The sequence below is a fragment of the Orbicella franksi genome, chromosome 7 (genome assembly GCF_964199315.1).
Source record: "Orbicella franksi chromosome 7, jaOrbFran1.1, whole genome shotgun sequence".
NCBI classification, from domain to species: Eukaryota; Metazoa; Cnidaria; class Anthozoa; order Scleractinia; family Merulinidae; genus Orbicella; species Orbicella franksi.
In genome coordinates this window covers 19,084,274-19,106,486 of record NC_138151.1, presented here as the reverse complement: position 1 = coordinate 19,106,486, position 22,213 = coordinate 19,084,274, and the positions used below count along the sequence as shown (strand labels likewise).

Sequence of the window (22,213 nt, the reverse complement as noted above, 5' to 3'; positions counted from 1 at the left end):
TTATGATACTAATAAGTGAGAGTTCTTGTGGTAGACAAAATGTATCTTTGAAAATTGTGATCCGCAGCAGGGTTTGCTTTATCGCCGCATACGTATCAGTGTAAACAAAGCGGGAATTTCGCTTCTCTTTTACACGTATCTCCCAATTGCAATATTTCATGGCCGATGGATTACTTTGAGTTCTTTAGCACATACTTATGTCTATGATCTTCATTTAATGATATCCAAGTTCAAAACAGTTCGTTAAAACGTCACTAGTTTACACTCCTTTCGAAGGTTCATTAAACAGAATTTGAACTAATTTGCATACATGACCCTTTCGCCGCCAACATTGCCACGCTTTCTCTTGTTTCCTGAAAACATACCTGTAGGGTCATGGCAGCTTAGTTTACCTTTATAGTTTAAATTCGCTCCCTCATATAAAAGAAGAGGGTTTCTTAAATTGTTGCTGTTGTGATAACTTGTAGGATGTAGCAGATACAACTGGCCTAAAGGTCACTGTGGCACAATCTCGTCCGCCGTGAAACTCACAAAGCGTCCGGTTTCCTCGAAGCGAAGCAACTCGAAAACTCGAAGCGTTGTTGCTGCGATTCGTGCAGCAGCAGTCCAGATAATATTTTCAAAAGCCGCTTTCTCTTGTTTTCATGTCTTTTCTTTTTTCCTTGATGAGTGTAGATATTGTTTAATTGAGTGCTGGCATTTCACCAAGAGTCCCGATCATTTTGCGATCTAAGAACTCCCACTCGTTTGCTTGCTTACATAAAACATCCTGCAAATATCCAATTAAATAGACTGGAAAGCCCCAGGATCGACTCTCGATCTCTTCATGTCTAAGGCTACTGTGATTATCTGCTTTACAGCTCTGAGATGTCCTTAAGATGTTTTTTGGGGGGCTTCGAACAGTAATCTCTTCTCCCATAATCACTCTAAATTTTCAGCGCAGCATGAGAGTAATACAACCAGTGACGTCACTAGGCTGTTTTGGCCGTGCCAAAATGGCCGCCAATTTTGGGCTTAACCAGCCAACTTCGAACGGCTGAAAAAGCAGTTTTCGCTTACCGCATGCGAAAAAAAAGTTTGCAGTGTTTCCAAGTAAGGTTGAAACTTTATTACTAAGCAAAAATCTCACATACAAAAATTTCGTTTCAGTGGCACTTTAAATGGTCTTTCAGCCATCTACATAGCATGTTGAAAGATGGTCGAAAGATGTTGCCTAATTGCACATGACACTGAAAGTGGACGGGGGATGTTAAAAGCCGGAATGATGGAACAGCGGAATGGTGGAATCACAGAATGGCGGAAAATGACTCCAAATCCTAAAAGATGGAATCACAGAACGGTGGAATGGCGGAACGGCGGAACGCTGGAATGGCGGAAAATGACCCCAAATCCTAAAAGATGGAATGACAGAAAATCCCTCTAAATCCTAAAAAAGGGACTGACGGAAAATCACCCGAATTCTTAAAAGACGGAATGATGAAAAATCACCCAAATTCCTAAAAGAAATTGAAATAGTGGCAAACCATGGCACACCAGAGATTTGTCTGCAATAGACTTCCCTTTCAGGGAGGGCCATTTAAACGTCATACTCAGTGCATACTAGCTCATACTGAGTCGACGATTTGCACTTTGTTGGCTTCGTTGCAAATTTCATCTGCACGTGGTGGCCTGTTGTCGCTAGCTGTCAAATCTGTCATTCACTTGACATGTCCCAGATGTTATGTTTACTGTAATTTTACTTGATTCCCACTGAAGTGAAATAAAGTTTGAGGAAAATACTTGCTTTTTGAACAATACAGCAAATTCACGACTTTCTGTCTCTTAGGATTTGTGGTGATTTTCTGCTTATCTGTGGCTTTTAGGATTTACCTTGCTTTGTCTGCACAGCGTGACAGAGTGACGGCGTGACACAACCTCTCACATGGACTGTATTATGCGAAAGCTATATGAGAATTGGTAGTAGAAATCCAAAGGATAACAAATTCTTAACAACAACAAAAGAAACTATTATTTTACAAGGGAGGGGGGTTTCACAAACACGTACCTTTTTTCACTTTCCCTAACTGCTCTTCGGATATTAGGTGATTTTCCATCATTCCCATCTTTTAGGATTTCGGGTGATTTTCCGTCATTCCATTGTTAGGAATTCAGGTTATTTTCCATCATTCCCATCTTTTAGGATTTCAGGTGATTTTCTGTCATTCCGTCTTTTAGGATTTCGAGTGATTTTCCGTCATTCCGTCTTTTAGGATTTCAGGGGATTTTCCGTCATTCCGTCTTTTAGGATTTCAGGGGATTTTTCAACATTCTGCCGTTCCGCAGTTCCATCCTTTAGGATTTGGGGTCATTTTCCGCTCTTCCGCTGTTCTACTGTTCTGTGATTCTATCTTTTAGGATTTGGGGTCATTTTCCGCCGTTCTGTGATTCTGCTGTTCCATCATTCTGGCTTTTAGGGTCGCCCAAAGGGGACATAACAAAGTGACAGCAGTTTTTTGTGCATCTGTCCTGTTGATAATGAATTTTGTAATAACTTTGTCAAAGTAACTGTGGATTCATTAGGCAATAGCAAAGTGAATCTGCACACTAATTTGACAATGTTGTGATAAAATGCATTGTCAATAACAGGACAGATGCAAGAAAACCTGACATCAAATTGTTTTTTACAATAACAAAAAGGTATAAATTATAAATTCATGTGTCTGACTGCTCTATTTTGACAATGAAAATTAGCCAATGGGCATGCAAAAATTTCTGCAGTTTTTGTAAAAATATTATTGTATGAACTGGATTCAAAACAGTCAGTGTGATGATCACTACTGAAAGTTTGGGAGAATTAGAAACACTAAGTGATGTGTTTATGACGTGTTTCCAGAGCTCATGTTTTTCTTCTGTTTCTACTTGAGTTGCTATATCCAAATATGAAAAACACTTATTTCTTAATTGAGGAGAAAAAGGACATGGTTCTTACTTGTTATAATCCAGCAACAGTGCTGTCAGATTGCTCATACACATTGACCTAAAAACAACAGACATTAACACATAACTGTCACGTCGCTATTACTAAACTGAGAAATACCCTTATCTAAGGTTAAGGTTATGCCATTCAGCTTGGTAGAGTTACAAACATGTAAGTTACATGTATTCAATATTGAGAAATTAAGAACTAAAAAAACTAACACACTCCCCCCTTAAACATTTTTGTGGTGCTGGTAGTACTTAAAAATGAGACCATCAACTTGACACATTTTACACAGCTGTATTGGTGGTCTATTTCAGTATTTTTATAGAGTTACCATAGAGGGTCAACACATTTCTTAATGTAGTGAACTCAAGATTATGTTACCAGTATCAAAATTAATCAAAAGCTTCTGTTGTTCTCTTTTATGTCTAGGATTGAAAGCAGCTACAAATACATTACAAATCTAACTTGCATTCAGTGTTTTGTTTCAATTAGAGCATAATCTTGTCACTACTATCAAATGCAGATTTTTAAGTTGTACAGTTCAGACATAGATTGGTTTAGGTGTGTCAAAGGGTCACGATAAGTGTCAGCTAATGAAACAGGTTTGCATAAATGGGGCCGCTTGTGTGTTTAGTGTTGGTCTCTTTGCGTTAATTAGTTAAGGTGGCTCAATAGGTGTGGTTGAATCTGCTGATGTTTGAATCAATGAGCTTCTCAGGATATTTGTTCTGCACTCTTTAGAGAAAAGATATGGTGTCAACAACAATAGGAAAGCATAATTATAAGTATTGTTTACATCACCTAGAGGCCAGTTTTTGGGGAAACATGTATATTGGTGTTTACATCTGCCTTTTGTTTGAATTTTTTTTTGTTTGAGCAGTAGATTTTTCTGTTTATGATCATAATGATAAATGGTATACAAACTATACGCAAAAAATGCATGGTCTTGCACTAAAAATTTGTTTCACCATAGGTGTAGCTTACAAAACATTCTTTAGTTTGGGTTGTGTGATCATCCGGGTGAGGGTAGTTCCGAAAAGAACCGTTGTTGGTGACTGTCGTTTCAACAATCTGAGCGGAAGTCATCTTATGAGTCAAGTGAGTAGTGTTTGTCAGTTGATGGTGTTATAAGTCTGGTCTGTTGAAAGCGACTGGTCAGTTAAGCCATGATGGTATTGGTTGTAAGACTCGTGAAAAGTATGTCAGCAGTTCTTGGTCCGTTTGAATCTGTCTATTGTTAGACAAATTGGTTTGTTTGAAGTCCGTCTATTGTTAGTCAAATTAAGTCCGTCTGTTACAGATCCGTTTGTCAGTTTCATTTACATCGTGGATAAGTTGTTTGTAAGGTACCGGTAGTTGTTAATATCTGTTAAGATGCGTTTCTTCCAAGTTAGTGCAGGGGTGTAGCCAGGATTTTTCAAAGTGGGGGGGGGGGTCACACTATGTCAAAGTGAGGGTACTCACCTAGATTGTCATGTCGTTTTCGCCACCTGTAGCAGGTTGTTTGCTTAAAAAAGGCTTACAAAGGGGGGTCATGGGCACCCCAGGACCCCCTAGCTACACCCCTGTAGTACACCAGCTTTCCAGTGTCGGTTGTTGAAAATAGTTTATACCATAGGTTCTCCTTGAAATGCTTCTCAGTTGTATTATAGTTGATATCATTGTGTAGTAATTTGAAGTGGTTTTACTGTTAATGGCATAGGTGGCAACAGAATAAGAATGTGCTATTCCGTGACTTGACATGTCAGACGTGACTATCTGATAATTAGATTAGTTTTTGTTTAATGGTGAAATGACAATTACCTTTTTGAATAATAAAATTGTTCTTCTTCCATTTTTCAACAGATATTTACCTTTATACCATTTATCTCCAGCAATGAAGAAAAAGCACATTGCCCCTATGTTTTCAAGAAAACAAGGGTATCGCGTTGTATACCTTTACAAGGAAAACAAAAGTATCAAGTAACAAACGTTGGTATGAAGAGTAAAATTGTCATGTTTGCTAGTCAACAAATTACTGAATTTAACTCATTTTATAACAAGACCCAATTTAGCATGATCTTATCCTGTTGCCAGCAATGATCTATTTTTTCGCTTTAGATGGTCCACAAAACCACTTCAAATTAATATCGATTTCAAAACCCATTTAAACAAGGAGACATTATGGAAGGTAAACAGCGTTACCTACTACTGTTCCCAGTAGACCACAACATCTACGAATTTTTTTGCCGCCTTCATAGTAACGTTTTTGATGCCATGAGTTTGTTTCAAACCCATGAATCACGTGGTACATTGAAATGCACCAGTCCACGTGTGGACAATTTTCCTGTGTGGCCTCATGACTTTTTCGTATTACATGATGTTCATTCACAACATGTCTATCTTCAAGAGGAAAGCTTACTGCACTTTTTGTCTACCGTAGAACTGTCTGCATGGCCACTGTTGATAAGCTGAAGATAAAATATGATCAGCACAAATTCGGAGTGGTTTTTTCAGATGCATTCGACACAATAAATTTTTCACGACAACGATACATGTAAGTTGACAAAATTCGCAAATTAAGTAACAAGCCATTTTAACAACATTGATGACCAAGACTTAAGAATAAGGTACCTTGACGATGAGAAGACCTGTGTCAATCTTTCTGACTAGGATTTGGTGCAAGAAATGTTTCAATGTGGCGTCCCCATTGAAAATGCAGAATTCAAACGTACCACAGTCATGGAAGAGCAGTCCAATTCACCAGCTCCCACTTTGCAAAGAAAAAGAGCCAGCCAGCAACAAAGCCTTACCGCCTTGTATATGCCGGGAACAAGCAAGGTAGGAAAAGCTGCAAGCTGCCAAAGTTCGGAATTTGAGAAGAACAAGACTAAACAGGACTCTGGTTCATTGCAGCTCACCGGTTCCACCTCGTGTTTCAAATCACCTCCGGAAAGGTACCTTGAAAATCAAGAAGAAAAGCCGAGAAGCCTGGAAATCAAAGAACAAAAGTTTACATGGATCGAAAGTTGCCTCAAGAAGACAAAATGTAAAGGCAGACCAACTTACAGCAACTGTCATCGACAGGAGAGGCACAATCGTCTGAATTGTCCATATCAGTGCTGCGAAACCTTTTTTCACCGTGGGGCCATAAGTAAACATCCAGAACAAAAGGCACAGTTACAACAACTGGAAAAACAGCAACAAGAAGTGTTGAAGAACATTAAATTGGTGAGAAATGCAATGTAAGTAAAGCAAGCAGTAGCCAAATCCATCCAAGAGCACTTAATGTCTACAAGGTGCAGCATCATCTTATAGAAAGCGACCCAGGCAGATATTTCTGGGGGGGGGGGGGGGGGGGCATTGGGGTATATTAGAAACCACAAAACCGAAGAAAAAATCATCCAAAACCGCAAAACCGCAAAAAAAAATTCCCCCACAACCAAAAGCCACATACAAAACCGTCAAAAACCAATGCAATGGTGACAAGTGGGGCATACACTACACTAACACTAATTTTATCAATGAAAGTATTTGTGAATGTCATGGACTTGTCTGAAGCCTTCGTATCTGTTGGTATCTTTTAGTTTCTGTAGGCTTCTCTCTTCCCTTTTCAATCTACATCTAAATGTGTTTTTCTTTCGAAAATTCTCTTTAAAAAACGCAACACAATCCACAATTGCTTCTTCCGTTGCTTGCGCGGGAGGCAAATTGAAAAATGACCAAATAATCGCTCTGGTCTGCGAAGTCAAAGTCTTGGGCGTCGTTTGAGATGCATGATCTCTTACCATGACATTTAGTACTTGCCACGCATTTCTCTCAATAACTTTGGTGTTTCATGGCTATTCGAGATCAATTACCGCTCAAATTGAGGAGAAACCAGAACCCAAATAGGACAAAATAGGAAAAACCAAAAACCACACCAGATACCAAAACTGAAAAACCGCTAGTATTTTTTTGAAAACCTGAAAACCAGTTGCTAAAAAACGAAAAATCCACACACGGCAATGAACACCAAAACTGAAAAGCTGAAGTCTTTTCGCACAAAAACTGAAAAAGCGATCTAAAAAATAGCCAAAAACGCAAAACCTAAAATCCCAATGCCCCCCTCATTTAACAACCAGAGATAACATACAATGCATTGAAAATTGGTTCCTTCTCTACAAGGATGCCAAACACCTCAAAGTAATCCTAAAGGGAAAACTGCCTGTGTCAGGAGCCAATTTAAAGGAGATCCTTTCAGCCGAAAAATGTGATGTGACGCAAAACTATTCTGGCAAAACTTCCGTTCGAAATTCCTACAGAAAACTGTGGGAGGATAGAGGGATTAATTGGCCAAATATCTCAAGCCAAGCCAGCATTCCATCCTACTTAAGTTCATTGGAAATACCCAGTGTGTGTCATGGAGAAGCAGAATTGCCCAGTCTGTTTCCACCTGACGATAATTTCATGCTGGCAGTAGGTATCCAAGAAAGCCTGAAAAGGTCACGACCTCAAGATATTGATAACTGTTTGCCTCCACGACCTCTTGGAAAAGATAAACCCAAAGAGCACTGAATTCACTGAAACAGATACTAGAGCCTTACAGTCAACTTCAGATGCGTTTTCAGGACTAAGTGCTCTTGCAAAAGCCTGTGAGGATGTCAATGATACACTTAACTAAACAATATTGGACAAGCTATGGTTTATTAATTAATTAAACGTCTGATCCTGGTTGGAAACATACCTCTTCGCTGTGATCTTTATTCATGTTTTTGTTCTCTTTATTATAGCTGTATTGAAAGCCCAGTTGTGTTCTCAGCTTAGAAATGAAAATTCTATGATCGAACATTAACGCACTGAAATCATTTTGTGTTAGAAAAAAAAGTGGATTATTGATTGTTGAAACTTGCCTCATCACATCCCTAATTCTCTCACTCAGGAAATTTTGAAATCGTATTATTACTCATTGCCAAAAATACATGTATTTTTCTTCAACTCTACGAGCTATTTATATACTTTCCAAAAAAACATCAGCTTGTAAGGGTCAATACTGCTGATATAACTAAGAAAATCTTGGCAATAGTTTACATTTTCGGGCATAAACTTTTCATACTTAAAGGTTGATACTCACTTACATGTCCATGGCCCATCAGAAAGTCTTTTTTGAATTGCTCCACCAATCGTAAAAGTTGATGTTCCGGAGGGGATGGCACAATTGGCATTCATAGCTTCACGAATTTCATTGTAAGGCATAGATGGCTTTGCTGATTTTAAAGCTTCCAGTAGGTTGACGTCCAAATCTTGAGAGTGGAGATAAGTTGGATTATTTCCTTCCCTCCACTGAGGATCAATAGTAGCTTGTTCACAAGTGCATTTTGCAACACAAAACCTACTAAGCTTGAAATGATCAGTGACAGAACTCACTGATCCTGTATATCACCACCATTTGATGTCACGTGATCAATCACCAATTGTTGAAAGTTGGCATCTATCGCATGTTCCGGAACTAGAATCCTTCCTTTTTTGACACACAATAATTCATATCTTCTTTCCACAAAACGCGCTACACACAGAACTGTAAATCTGTGATGACGCGATGCAAAAAAGTTCATCACATGGTCCATTTCAATGTACCACGTGATTGGTTTTAAACAAAGTCGCGGCATCAAAAACATTACTCTGAAGGTAGCAAAAAAAACTGTATAAATTTTACAAGACGCTGTGAAATCTGCAGAGTTTGGGAAGTTTCCTTGTCACAATACCCTTCCCAATGCTTGAGAGCCTTGTTGGTGACAAAAGGTCAGTCGCAGAAAAAGTTTTGTCACTTTATGAGAGACATAACATAACCTTTTTACACCATGCAAGGAATCTGTTTCAAAACAAAAGAACCACTGTGTCACCTCAAAGTCTAATCTGATTAATTTGCAGTTTAACTGGCTGCCATGGAGTGTTCAAGAATATTTGAAGAGTTCACATACCACAAACCTTTAAAAAGACTCTCTGCTAAAAATTCCCATTTTTAATGCAAGGTAGTAAGAGCAGCTTTGCCTAAATATCAACTAGACTTGGAAATAGCGAAAAAATCAAATTTCTTCAAACTCGCCCAGAATGAAGCCCTACGGGCACTAGTTACAAGAATATTGTTTTAAGTTCGATAAATCAAAATTTATTTTTTTATGCAATTTTTTCATTTTGATGACCCAAATCAGCCAAAATCGATTGAAAATGAGCAGCATATTCAGAGGCTCGTAAACTCAAAAGTAAAAATCTTCATTACAAACTGATTGCATGTCGTATTTGTACTTTCTTGTATATTTTAGAGCTAAATAGATCGTGATTTGATTAGAAGTAAAATATTTGACGAAGTTTCTAAGTTACCGCCCGAAGACAGTTTAACAAGAGGTCTACATTAAGCCAATTTTCGTTTTTTTAAGTTTTTTGGCTGAAAGTTTTGGCGACTCGTTAATTTTGATCAGGAGCCTTTTTCTAATGATTTAAGAAATTAATAATGTTCACAAAACTTAATTTAAATTTTGGATTTTTATCGTTAAATGTTTGAGGGATCAGGTAATTTGATGAGCAAAAAGCACTTTTTCACTGGTGTATGAAAGACAAAGCTGATATAATTTTTCTACAAGAGACATATAGCACACCTGAGGTGGAGAATGTTTGAAGTCCCAGTGGAGGGGAGAGCTGTTTTTCAGCCACGGCTTGGAACACAGCAGAGGTGTCTTAACACTTGTCAAGGCTGGACTTGATTGCCAATTGAAGGTGTGTAAACAGGATGAATTGGGTCGTTATGTTATTCTGAAGGGCCTCATGCAAGGTCAACCTTTTATTTTTGTAAATATCTATGCTCTGAATAAGGTCAACGAGCAATGTGTTTTTTATGATGAAATTCTTAATGAGTTAGCTAAAGTGGAAGCTGATGCAGACCATCAGATAAAAATAGGTGGTGATTTCAATGTTATTTTGGACCCTGATTTAGATGGATCGGAGGGAAACCAAAATTAAAAGAATCCTCTAAAAAAAATAGAAAATCTGTGTTCCTCATTTGATTTGATAGACATTTGGAGAATAAGAAATCCAGGTGCTAAATGTTTCTCTTGGAGACAGAAAAATCCAGCAATTCAACGCCACCTAGATTACTGGCTAATAACTAATAGCATTCAAGAAGAGGTAGAGAAGGTCAACATTATTCCTGCCATTAAGTCTGATCACTCTGCCATTATGCTACATATCAATGGCATAGAAAACACGACTTAGGGACCTTCCTTTTGGAAATTTAATGCAAGTTTATAGGAGAGGAAGAATATGTGAATAAGATAAACAAAAAAAGTCGGGAATGGATAGAGGAAGATAGAGAAATACAGGATGCGAGAGTTCTTTGGGATTTCCTGAAATATAAAATATGCTATGAAACAATTGTTTATAGAAAAAGAAAGCTATAGAACGGAGATCGGTGCTGGTCAGTTTAGAAGAAAGACTTAAAGAGTGTCAACTAAAATGCAACGAGGGTCCAACACCTGAAAATCTTAATGACTTGGAAATAATTCAAACAGAATATGATTGCTAAATTATGATTATATTACCCAGTGAATAATTATAAGATCCAGAGTTAACTGGTACGAACAGGGGGAGAAAAGTAATAAGTATTTTTTAAACTTAGAAAACGCAAAAAAGAAAAAGAGTTCAATAAGGAAATTATCTATGAATAATGATAAAGAAATGACAGAGCCAAAGCAAATAATGACTGAGATTCATAATTTTCATTCAAAACTTTATGATAGACTCCTATAATTTGGATGAGAACTCAATCACTCGATTCCTTGACAAAACGAATACTAAGAAACTATCCAATGACCAGAAACAAGTTTTAGATAAAAAGCTCACTAGAACCGAACTTTACCAAGCATCAAAAACGTTTCAAAGAAACAAAACAAAGGGAAATGATGGGTTAACTGTGGAATTTTATTTGGCATTCTCACCCTTTTTAGGGAAATACCTTGAAGATTCCCTAAATTTCGCTCGCGAACATGGGCAGCTATCTACCTCCCAAAAACAGCTAATGATTACTTTGTTAGAAAAGAAAGATAAAGATAGAAGATTCATTAAAAATTGGCGACCTATTTCTTTAATGAATGTTGACGTTAAAATTGCATCTAAGGCAACTGCTAGAAGATTAGAAAAAATCCTTCCAGAACTTGTTCATCACAATCAAAATGGATTTGTCCAAGGAAGATCAGTTTTTGACGCAGTTAGAACGATCGATGATCTCCTTGAATTGGCACAAATAACAAACAAATCTGGTATACTTGAAGCGATAGACTTTGAAAAAGGCTTTGATTCTCTAGATCACACGTATCTGTTAAAGGCGTTGGAGAAACTTAACTTTGGGACATATTTTTTACAATGGATTAAGACCTTTTATACAAACATATCAAGTTGCATTTTGAACAATGGATTTACCACTGATCTCTTTCAAGTGTGGCGTGGTGTACGGCAAGGTGACCCGTTATCGCCTTTATTATTTATCTTAGCTATTGAAATATTAGCAACCCAAATCAGACAAGATGATAACAATCATGGTGTGATGGTCAAAAACAAGGAAATTAAATTAACATTATTTGCTGATGACATGACCTGTTTTTTAAAGGATATGAATTGGTATTTACACTTATGTGGATTGTTGGAAGACTTCTATAAATATTCTGGCCTCTGGATCAACAACGACAAAACTGAAATCTTCACAATTGGTTCTTTTAAACTTGCGCAACAAGACTTTATCCATAACGTATGAACATCAGTTAAGATATTAGGTACTTTTTTTGACTACCACAAACCGTCACGTCACAAAGCCAATTTTGAATCAATTTTCAAGTCCATTCAAAGGACCCTTAATATGCGGAAGTGGAGAGGCCTTACTTTACTTGGAAAGATTCAAATAGTGAAGACTTTCATCATACCAAAGTTTTTTAGTAAAGCAGCATTAATATCGGTATCAATTGATCTTATTAAGGAGATAAATAACTTGATTTATGGCTTTATTTGGAAAGGTAATGATAAAATCAAAAGATCTGCACTTATCAACGACATTGAAAATGGGGGCATTAAGATGCTTGACACATCAGCAAAAAGAGCCATGTCTTTAATGAAATATTTCGCTGATGGTAACAGCTCCTGGAAAGCTATTTGAGATGAATTTCTTTGCAACGTAGGAGGAAAATCCATTCTTTTTGGTGACTTCGACATTCGTAAACTTCGAGCTTATATTGCAGCTTGCTATAAAGAGTGTCTCGATGCATGGTCAGAATTGAAGAATTCAAATTTCGCTTCGTATAATGATGTTATCGACCAAATCATTTGGAACAACAAAAATATTGTTGTTGACAAACAATCGCTTTTCGAATAATCTGTTTTGTCAGGGAATTGTTAAAATTGGGGACTTCCTATCTAACACGGGCAAATTTCTTCAAAGTTCGAAGGTATTGACAGCAAATTTATCCCCAACTCAATACTTTAAGCTAATAGGTGTTGTGGATGCTATTCCTACTGCGCGGAGACTTATTATAAAACAGTCACAAACAAATCAACATTTCTATTCATCATTCCTCGGAGATAGAGTGTATACTGAATTGGATGAAACTGAAATCCATTTGTCCAAAGTAACACCAAAATTACTGTATAATAAATTTAAAACTAAAAATCAAACTCTTCTCCCTGCTCAAAACAAGATGAAAAACAAATATCCCCAACTTGCGGTTGATCGGAAAAAAATCTATTCTTTACCATTTACCGTCACAGTAGAAACAAAAATCAGAGAGTTACAATGTAAAATACTGAACGATATCGTATACACCAATGATAAGTTGTTCCGTTTTAAAATGATTGAATCACCTTTGTGCACGTTTTGTCAGAAAGAAGATGAATCCCTCAAGCATTTACTCTTTCATTGTAATATAACAAAAAACTTTTGGCTTGCATTCTCATCTTGGATTAGTAAACAAAACATATCCATGGAAACATTAACACTAATTAATATTCTGTTTGGCGTATTTAATGACAATGATGATTTTGCTATTTTGAATCACTTAATACTCATTCCTAAATATTTTATTTATAAATGTAAATTGAACAAAACTAAACCAACATTAAGAGTTTTCTTTGAAAAGATCAAATTAGTTTATCACATAGAGAGAAAAATTGCCAAAAGAAATGACAGGCTCCATAAGCACTACAAAAAATGGGGAAAAATAATGCCTCTTCTTAACTAAGCATCAATTTAAAGTTTTTTTCAGCATGTGTCTTGTACTTTATTCATTTATTTATTTTGTCTTTTTGTTTTTTGTGTATTTATTTACCTATTGTAGTGTTAAACTATTATAGTATTTCTTATTTATGTATTTATTTATATTTTTAGTGTTAGTGCATCTAGTAAATATGCTTATAACTGTAATTGTCAATGTAAACAACAAAGAAATAAAAAATTGTTACATTTAAAAAAACGCAATTTCAAGTGCTAAAAAGGCGTTCTGGTACACTGCTTTTCCCAAAATGACTAGTTTGGTCTGAAAGAGCATTGTTTCTTCTTCAAATTAGCGAACTAAATGCAGCACTTCTTCCTGAAAATATGACCTTTGACCCAAGCGTAACGAAACCGATTACTGCAAGAAAAGCAAACGCTTCATTATTTTGAAACATTTGCTAGTAATATCTCTCCGAAACCATTATTGCAAGAAACTATTTGCTGCTCTTAAAATATAGCTGAAGACACTAAAAAAAGAGACGTCTAACCATTTCTATCATGTTAAAGTTTCTGGGCGTGCCTCTAGATTGGCTTCTTGTTTCTTTATTCTGACTGTGTGAACAAGAGTCACTGATTCATCAGTTTTTTTTTTTCAAATTTCAAAATGCAGCAGGATTCTCATTCATAACTAGCCGTCCATAATTTCTTTGGTTTTGACAGAGAAAGCCATTTCAAATGAGTATCTCAGTATCAATTCCAAGGAACATTTCAATGAGAAGACAATATTACTCTGTGAACAGCACTACTTAATTGTTTTTTCACACCCATTAATAGTTACTAAAGTTTAAACAAAGGAAATCATGACCGTGACAGTGTTTGGATATCGGATCTTAATTAGCATAGATTGTCCGTTTTCTCCTTAGTTTTAGTTTCGATTGAGAAGATATATCAAAACTTAAGCCAGTGTTTAACCACATTTCCAAACACCTTGAAGTTCATAAAAAATACTCCACTATGCGTTGTATTTTCACCTCTCTTCTCTGTGTTTGGAAATGTGGTCAAACACTGTCTTTCATGTTTGATATATTTATTAGCTCACAAACTTGGAGGCCTTCTCTTAAAATATTATGTATTATTATTTACTATTAAACTGATAAATTTTGAGCAAACACATTAAATGGTTCGGACTTAATTCTTTTTTCATGAACTGCACGTAATACAAATGATATTGATGGAGCCTGGCGAATACCATCAGGGACGAAAGCCCCCTCACCATCCCAATAGTGCAGTTTGCACTAAAAACAATCGTTCCTGTCCTAGAATTCACCAAGTTGCCGAGTGGCTAAGACTCATTTCATTTGACATTTCATGTAATTCAAAATGCAAAGCCCCTGGGGCAAAGCCTTGATGACAGAAGACTATAATGATTCTTTAGCTGATTATCAAATTCTGAGCTCTTTTGAAATCCATCCACAAAGTCCTGGGCTCAACCATAGTAAATGAAGCATCACAAATGTCAGAATAAGGCCAATACAAGAATACCTGTTTCTGTTTGCAGACAAACAAAGATGGCCATTCTAAAATCGAGACGAAATCTTCACATGTATGATTCACCTTTACAAGTGGCAATTTGATTAGTTGTTGATGGTGACTCCAATCTGATTGGTGACATACATACATCTCTCACTCATTCATCCTCTCATCCATTCATGACAAAGCCCAGACCCATTGACTAAGAGGTACAGTATTTTTTTTACAAAAAAACTGACTCAAAAATGAAACATATATCATGTTTACCAGAACAAAATAGAGCACTGCCCATACTGGATCATAACTGTACATTAGTTCTGTATGAGATCAATGAAATTAATTACCTTGCTAGCCTGTCCACTCCATAGCTGTTAATACTACATTCCATCAGTTCCAGGTATTGAATGGGATAAATAGACTGCTCCAAAAGCAATGCCTGGCATTCAGGGGACAAATTTAACTTAATAACTGTCAAACTGGATGATCTCTTGTGATGCACAACTTTGCAAAATGACATTAACACATTTTGATTGGCAGTTTGCTCTTTCATAGGGATAAAATGCAGACTGAGGGTAACATACAGACTGCAGACTTTTTAAGTTTAGATCATGTTACCATTTCCATTATTTGGAACCATCCTATTATTGTGTAATCTATGTTAGGTAATAGCTTCAGGCCAGGGCTGCTATTGATAGCAGAGATGCTTTGTAAACTCCCTAAAGGGACTACCCTGAAGTTTTTACCTGAAGATTTTTACTTTTAAATAAAGGTGTCTATCTATCTATCTATCTATCTATCTATCTGTCTGTCTGTCTGTCTGTCTGTCTTTCTGTCTGTCTGTCTGTCTTTCTGTCTGTCTGTCTGTCTGTCTATCTGTCTATCTGCTATAAGCATTATTCAGGCTAACCTGAGTGATATTCAGTCTAATTAACCAGAGACTTTCACCTTTATTTCCATTATCAAGTGTTAAGCGTTAACAGGTTAATCTGGGCATTAATCAGACTGATCCAGGGCTTGACACTAACTTTTCAACTTACTAGCCTACTGCCTAGTGACAACTTAGATGTTAGCGGCCAAAATTTGTTTTCACTAGCCAAGCATTGACATTGGCTAAGTGCAACAACACTAGAATTACTAGCAAGACTTGAAAGCACAATGCAAGTGACTCACTTAAATACATAATGTTTTGTCACATCAAATCTTTCAAGCCAATGATTACAAAGACAAAAAAATCCAGCGATTTTCCTGAAAATACTTTCAGGACTCTGTTTTTCTTTGAGACTTCCTTGGAAAGATATTGAGACCCAAAGACATTTTTGCAAAAAATGTCAAGACTTCTTCACAGACAGGTGATGTAGAAATGTTTCAAAAGCAAACCAACTATCTGAACAACACTGTGAACTGTCATTGGCGAAATTTGACTGCTAAAAGCCGCTGATTTAAATATTGAAGGTAATAAATCTTTCTCATATAATTATTTCTGTTGTGGTAAGTTTTGTCAATATGCATACAATGACAAATTCCCCACCGTTATGTCAAATGAAATGTTATTCCTTTAAAGTTCTGCATGATTTTGCGCATGATCTTATCAGGAAGCTCATATTTTGTACTACTAATTTCATAACAAAAAAGGACATTGATGGGTGCTTTCAGAAAAGGCTGTCTTGTTTGTCAAATATTTCTTTCAGCATAACAACATGTTCAGTTACCCGTTTACATACAGTGTACCACACAGCAAAAAGTAGACAAACTTAAATTTGCATATGTGCTGGACAGCACATGCCTGGTAACATGGTACGTCCACAATGAAATTCTGACCTTGTTTCTGAGAAAAGTGTTTGTGTTTGTCTTCCCTGAGGAAGAGAGAAACTAGCTCAGCCAATTTCATTTTGTTTTCTAGTTAAAGTAGAAGTCAAAAACCTACCAGCCAAAACTAAATTTTTACTAGTCTATGGCTAGTTGGCTACTGTTAGTATCAGGCCCTGCTGATCAGAGTGAAAATTTGTATGCTAAATAGCCTGAATAGTACTCAGGTTAGTCTGTTTATGGTTTGCTCTCAATAATGGCAATGGTAACTTAAATTGGCTAAATAAAAATATAATATCATAATAATAATTTACCATAAACTTCAGAAAATACTGACCCACATTACTTTCAGAATTAGCAGCCTTTGGGGCTCGTTACTTTCCAGGAGCACAAAAACGTTATATAAAGTTGGTACAACTGAGCTCTTTTTTTACAAAATTAAAGACGGAAATTCATAAAAACAGGTCATAAAACATCAAATTAAATTCTTTGTTTCAAATTATTCCACATGGGTGAGCTCTTCATGTCTAGACCATGTTGTCAGTGGTCAACATGGAAAGCTAGTCAGATACCGTAAACAGTTTCTACTCCATGACGTACTGCTACAATAGTCTGCTGTAACAATATCTCACTGCATTGGTCAAGTTTTCAATTTAAATCTGAAGAAACGTTCCTTTTTATACGCTCCAGTTGAAAATGATACAGAGTTGTGAATTTTAATTTAAAGAAAAGTTCCTGTTAGTACATTCCTGTTACTTGATGAAAAGTCTACAGTTTTTGTTTTAACACGCCACAACATGAACTGATGAATCACAAATCGACATTAAACAATGCTTCGTGGACTCCCTTAAATCGAGTTACCAGAAGTTACTTTCGCATGACTATAGCAAAGATATCAGTGATGTCACCTATTGTTATTAATATGCCAACCAGAGAACTATTGGCTGGTGAAACAAAGAATTCTTTTGTTTAACGTTTTGAACATTTAAATAACAAAAACAATGTTTGTAAATAAATATCTTCCCTATTGATTGGAAAAATAAATATTCTATTGAACGTGGGTCTCACTATTTTTGTGGAGGGGGTTGCTGGGGGTGGGCTTGCTACTTTTGAAGGGCTCGCTACATGTACTTTCAGGGATTTATAAGTGGCCACAATTTTTTGACGTTACTTCTGGAGGGTCGTTACTTTCGGAAGTTTACGGTATATTGTAATCAGTGCATTGTAGATTACAATGTATAGTAAAAATAAAGGAGGCACCCTCTTCTTTTTTTTCAATTTCTATTTTTACTGGTTAAAAATATACTGGGCATATAAGGAATGCATTCTTATATTACTTAATGTTTGACATGGATGCAGCTGCATGTAACTCCCATGTACTTTCTGGAATGTGAGAAGTTTAAGTGAACTAAGAAAAACAAATAAACTTTAAAACCTGATTCAATTCACAAACAATATATTTAAACATTACAAACCAGTGTAGCCATATCCTCATGTTTCATGGGTATGTCCCAAATGTAAAGCTCTTTAACATGTACATATCGATTACTCCTTATTGCTGCCACAAGTGGTGGGACTTTAACTGGCAATTCCTCAGCTGGACCTGGCATTAATATGAACTGTCAACAATAACAGAAAAAAGAACACACAGATTCAATACAAGGATAGTGCAAAGTTCTGACATAATATTGAAATAGCCGAACCCAATCTTGCTTAACCCATCTGCATTACATACTAAGTGACAGGTACAGCAGACATCACCTATTTGCAGTTAAGCCCAAGGTCCTCCCCACCCAATGGCAAATGTACTTACCTTATGATAACAACTTAACTCTTAAAGATCACAGCTGTTAAAACGAACTGGGTTGTAAGAATGCTTGTTAAATCACAATGACCATACTGTTATTTGCTTATTGCCCCTTTTCATGCTCACATTGTTTGGTTATTGAATAGTGAAAGACAAAGAACATATTGTTTAAAAAAAGCTCCATCACCTGTTTAGTGCGAGAATGTGATAAACTGGGTGTGTTTAAAAAACAAAAGAGTGAAATGATGAAATGGCACCACCATTAGCCTAATTAGAACCCCAGTTAATCTAAATAGCACTCAGGTTAACCTAAATATCACTGACTTGGCAGTGGTTAGCTGTTGATGATAGGTCTTTTGCAGCAATAAATTGGTCAGGTGACGTGCTTTTCAAGAACACATGTTCAGTCATGCTCCAGTTGTTTTCCATACAAATCCTTGTAATTTTGCAAGTTTTCAAACTGCTATTAAGTCTTTGCCTTTTGGTTTAGTGACTAGAATTTTCCATTCTTCCTCATATTTTATCCGTCTTTCTACCTCCAATAAATATATGCTAGCAGCTTCCTTTTGTAAATTATTATTAATAAATAATGGAAAAGTTTCTGGAGTGAAGCTTTCTTGCTTCCACACAAAATCTTCTAATTTTTGCAATATTCAAATCATCATGAAATAATAATAATAATAATAATAATAATAACAATAATTCACTTATATTTCACAGATATCAATACAACATTTTCAGCTGCCCATTACAATGTTTAAGAAAATATTAACTACCTATAAACCCTTAACATTACTTAAAAATCCTTAAGAGTCCTTGTCCATAAATATGGAAAATAACTCGGCAAGGGTCGAAAATTCGATTTCGCTCATATTTCTATGGTAGATAGGCTAGGGCATGACAAAAACTACTGGATAGTTTTTTTGGCAAAATATCCATTTATTTCAAAGAAATATGCAAATTAACAAATTCCGTTAAAATCGTCATTTGACGCACCATTTTATTAAACAAGTTTGAGAGCCTTGCATGCAAAACCACATCATTCTTCCGTCTTTAAAACACTCAAATATTTTTCTGCAATGTTTAAATGTGTACTGGGTTGATTTTAGGGAATGTTGCGGTTTTTGTTGGCTGCAAAATAATTAAATTTCGAAGACATGTATTTCATTCACTTAAAAGTACTTCATAAAAATAATTGATTTTCTCCATGTGCGAAACCTTCAAATGGATTAAGCTTCTGGTGGTTGAATAGCAGAAGGATGGTCTACAGATTCCTGTAAAAGTTTCTTTGGACAAATGATTGTGAGCGACGCGAGAGCTTTTCAAAGTACATTAAAAATGCAGATATTTGACCATCCGTCGTCAAATTTCAATTTACAGGTTAGACATATATTTTAGCACGCGCCACATGTCTTGAGCTATATTAAGTTGAAATAGACACAGAGCTAATAATTTCGAAATGTTCTAACCTTATTTGCTGTAAAAGGCAGGTCCAAAAGCCAATTTGACGTGTTTCTGTCACCATTTGTCACACGTAAAGCAGAAGTTTGCTTTTGCTTACACAACGTCCGATGTACATCACCAACTGTCAACTTATTTAATGGTCAAATACCATGAATCTATGACCCTCTTTCAACACATATGATCCCCACTGCATCTAAGTCAAAAACAGATAAGTGATTTGTAGATAGTTGCTTGCTTTGCACTACACCAAATTATTATGTTTGATCATGGTTTGATCTATTGCTGCTTGAATCCTTGCTTGCAGCGGTTCCTTGTTTGTTCGTCACGCAATGCTATCATCCCATTTTAGGGGGTAGGGGTAGCACAATTTCTTTCCTAATACGTAAGGTTCCATAAGGCTTTGAACCACGGGAGCACACAATCATGTTGAGTAGGAAGAGATTAAATTATGCAATGAAAAGAATGAATAGTTAACCATTGCCCGTGTTGTCATCTTTTACTAGACCACCTCTACCTACACACCCTGCTTAAATACTGTAACGCTAAACTCGTACCTACAATCCCGGCCAAAAGTAGTAGGGACACTTGAGCTGTATCATGTACCCCCCTTCCTCCCTAACCAATGTTGGAGAGTATCGCGTTTTTTTCCAACAATAAGGGGAAAAATCACCTGATTATCAACACTGAAAGTGGGGGGAGAGAACTTGCTTCGTGTCCTAACTCTTTTGTCTGGGATTGTAGTTCTTTTCGCGCCGTGCAATTATTTTTGGTTTACATATAATACAGTGGGCTACCCTCGGAGGAATGGGAGGTGGCCGCTTAATAAAGGTTGGTGTACCTTGAGTATTTTTTCACTATCGGGTTATAAATTTCTTAGTGAACATGGAGTCAATTCAAGACAATCATTATAGACGTCATCCTCAGAGACCCAGGGGCAGTTAGTGGGAGCGGGAAAAAGTCTAAACAGGTGAGAAAAAAGTTCGGGCGAAGACCTGTTTAGACTTTTTCCCTCCCCCAACTAACTGCCCCTGGGTCTTCGAGGATGACGTCTGTCATGATTGTCTTGAATTGACTCCATGTTTACTAAGAAATTTAGCTAAATTTATAACCCAATAGTGAAAAAATATTCAAGGTACACCAACCTCTATTAAGCGGCCACCTCCCATTTTCCCGAGGGTAGCCCACTGTATTATATGTGAACCATAAATAATTACACAGCGCGAAAAGACCTAGGTACAAATTTAGCGCTACAGTATTATGCAGGGCATGTAGGTAGCGGTGGTCTAGTAAAAGATGACAACACGGGTAATGGTCACCTATTCATTCTTTTCATTGCTTAATTTAATCTCTTCCTACTCAACAAGATTGTGTGCTCCCTGTGGTTCCAAGCCTTACGAAACCTTACATGTTAGGATAGAAATTGTCCTACCCCTACCCCCTAAAATGGGATGACAGCATTGCGTGACAAACAAACAACGAACCACTGCAAGCAAGGATTCAAGCAGCAGTAGATCAAACGATGATCAAACGTAATATTTTGGTGTAGTGCAAAGCAAGCAACTATCTACAAATCACTCAGCCATTTTTGACTAAGATGCAGTGGTGATCATATGTGTCGAAAGAGGATCATAGATTCATGGTATTCGACCATTAAATAAGTTGACAGTTGGCGATGTACATCGGTCGTTGTGTAAACAAAAGCAAACTTCTGCTTTATGTGCGACAAATGGTGGCAGAAACACGTCATATCAGCTTTTGGACCTGCCTTTTACAGCAAATAAAGTTAGAACATTTCGAAATTATTAGCTCTGTGTCTATTTCAACTTAATATAGCTCAAGACATGTGGCACGTGCTAAAATATATGTCCAACCCGTAAATTGAAATTTGACGAGGATGGTCAAATATCTGCATTTTTAATGTACTTTGAAAAGCTCTCACATCGCTCACAATCATTTGTCCAAAGAAATTTTTACAGGAATCTGTAGACCATCCTTCTGCTATTCAACCACCAGAAGCTTAATGCATCTGAAGGTTTTACACATGGTGAAAATCAATTATTTGTACGAAATACTTTTAAGTGAATAAAATACATGTTTTCAAAATTTAATTATTTTGCAGCCAACAAAAACCGCAACATTCCCTAAAATCAACCCAGTACACATTTAAACATTGCAGAAAAATATTTGACTGTTTTTAAGACGGAAGAATGATCTGGTTTTGCATGCGAGGCTCTCAAACTTGTTTAATAAAATGGTGCATCAAATGACGATTTTATCAGAATTTGTTAATTTGCATATTTCTTTGAAATAAATGGATATTTTGCCAAAAAAACTATCCAGTAGTTTTTGACATGCCCTAGCCTATCTACCATAGGAATATGAGCGAAATCAAATTTTCGACCCTTGCCGCGAAAATAAGAACTTGTCTGATTTTTAC

The 22,213-nt window shown here is 36.5% G+C and overlaps 1 protein-coding gene and 1 long non-coding RNA gene across 3 annotated transcripts in view; both read right to left on the bottom strand.

Moving 5' to 3' along the window:
- Positions 1–22,213, bottom strand: part of LOC145492356 (uncharacterized) — a 39,448-nt gene that overhangs the window by 15,020 nt on the left and 2,215 nt on the right. For both annotated transcript variants that reach the window (XM_081471797.1, XM_081471796.1), the window contains 3 exons: positions 17,981–18,124; positions 15,044–15,135; positions 2,969–3,016 (listed from right to left, as the gene is read on the bottom strand). In XM_081471797.1, coding sequence (XP_081327923.1) covers positions 2,969–3,016; positions 15,044–15,135; positions 17,981–18,124 — 284 coding nt within the window. The remainder of the gene's footprint in view (positions 1–2,968; positions 3,017–15,043; positions 15,136–17,980; positions 18,125–22,213) is intronic.
- Positions 5,576–8,176, bottom strand: LOC145492529 (uncharacterized). Its single transcript, XR_014049998.1, has 3 exons — positions 8,059–8,176; positions 6,011–6,130; positions 5,576–5,902 (listed from the first exon to the last, which is right to left on the bottom strand). It is a non-coding gene; the product is annotated as an uncharacterized LOC145492529 (long non-coding RNA).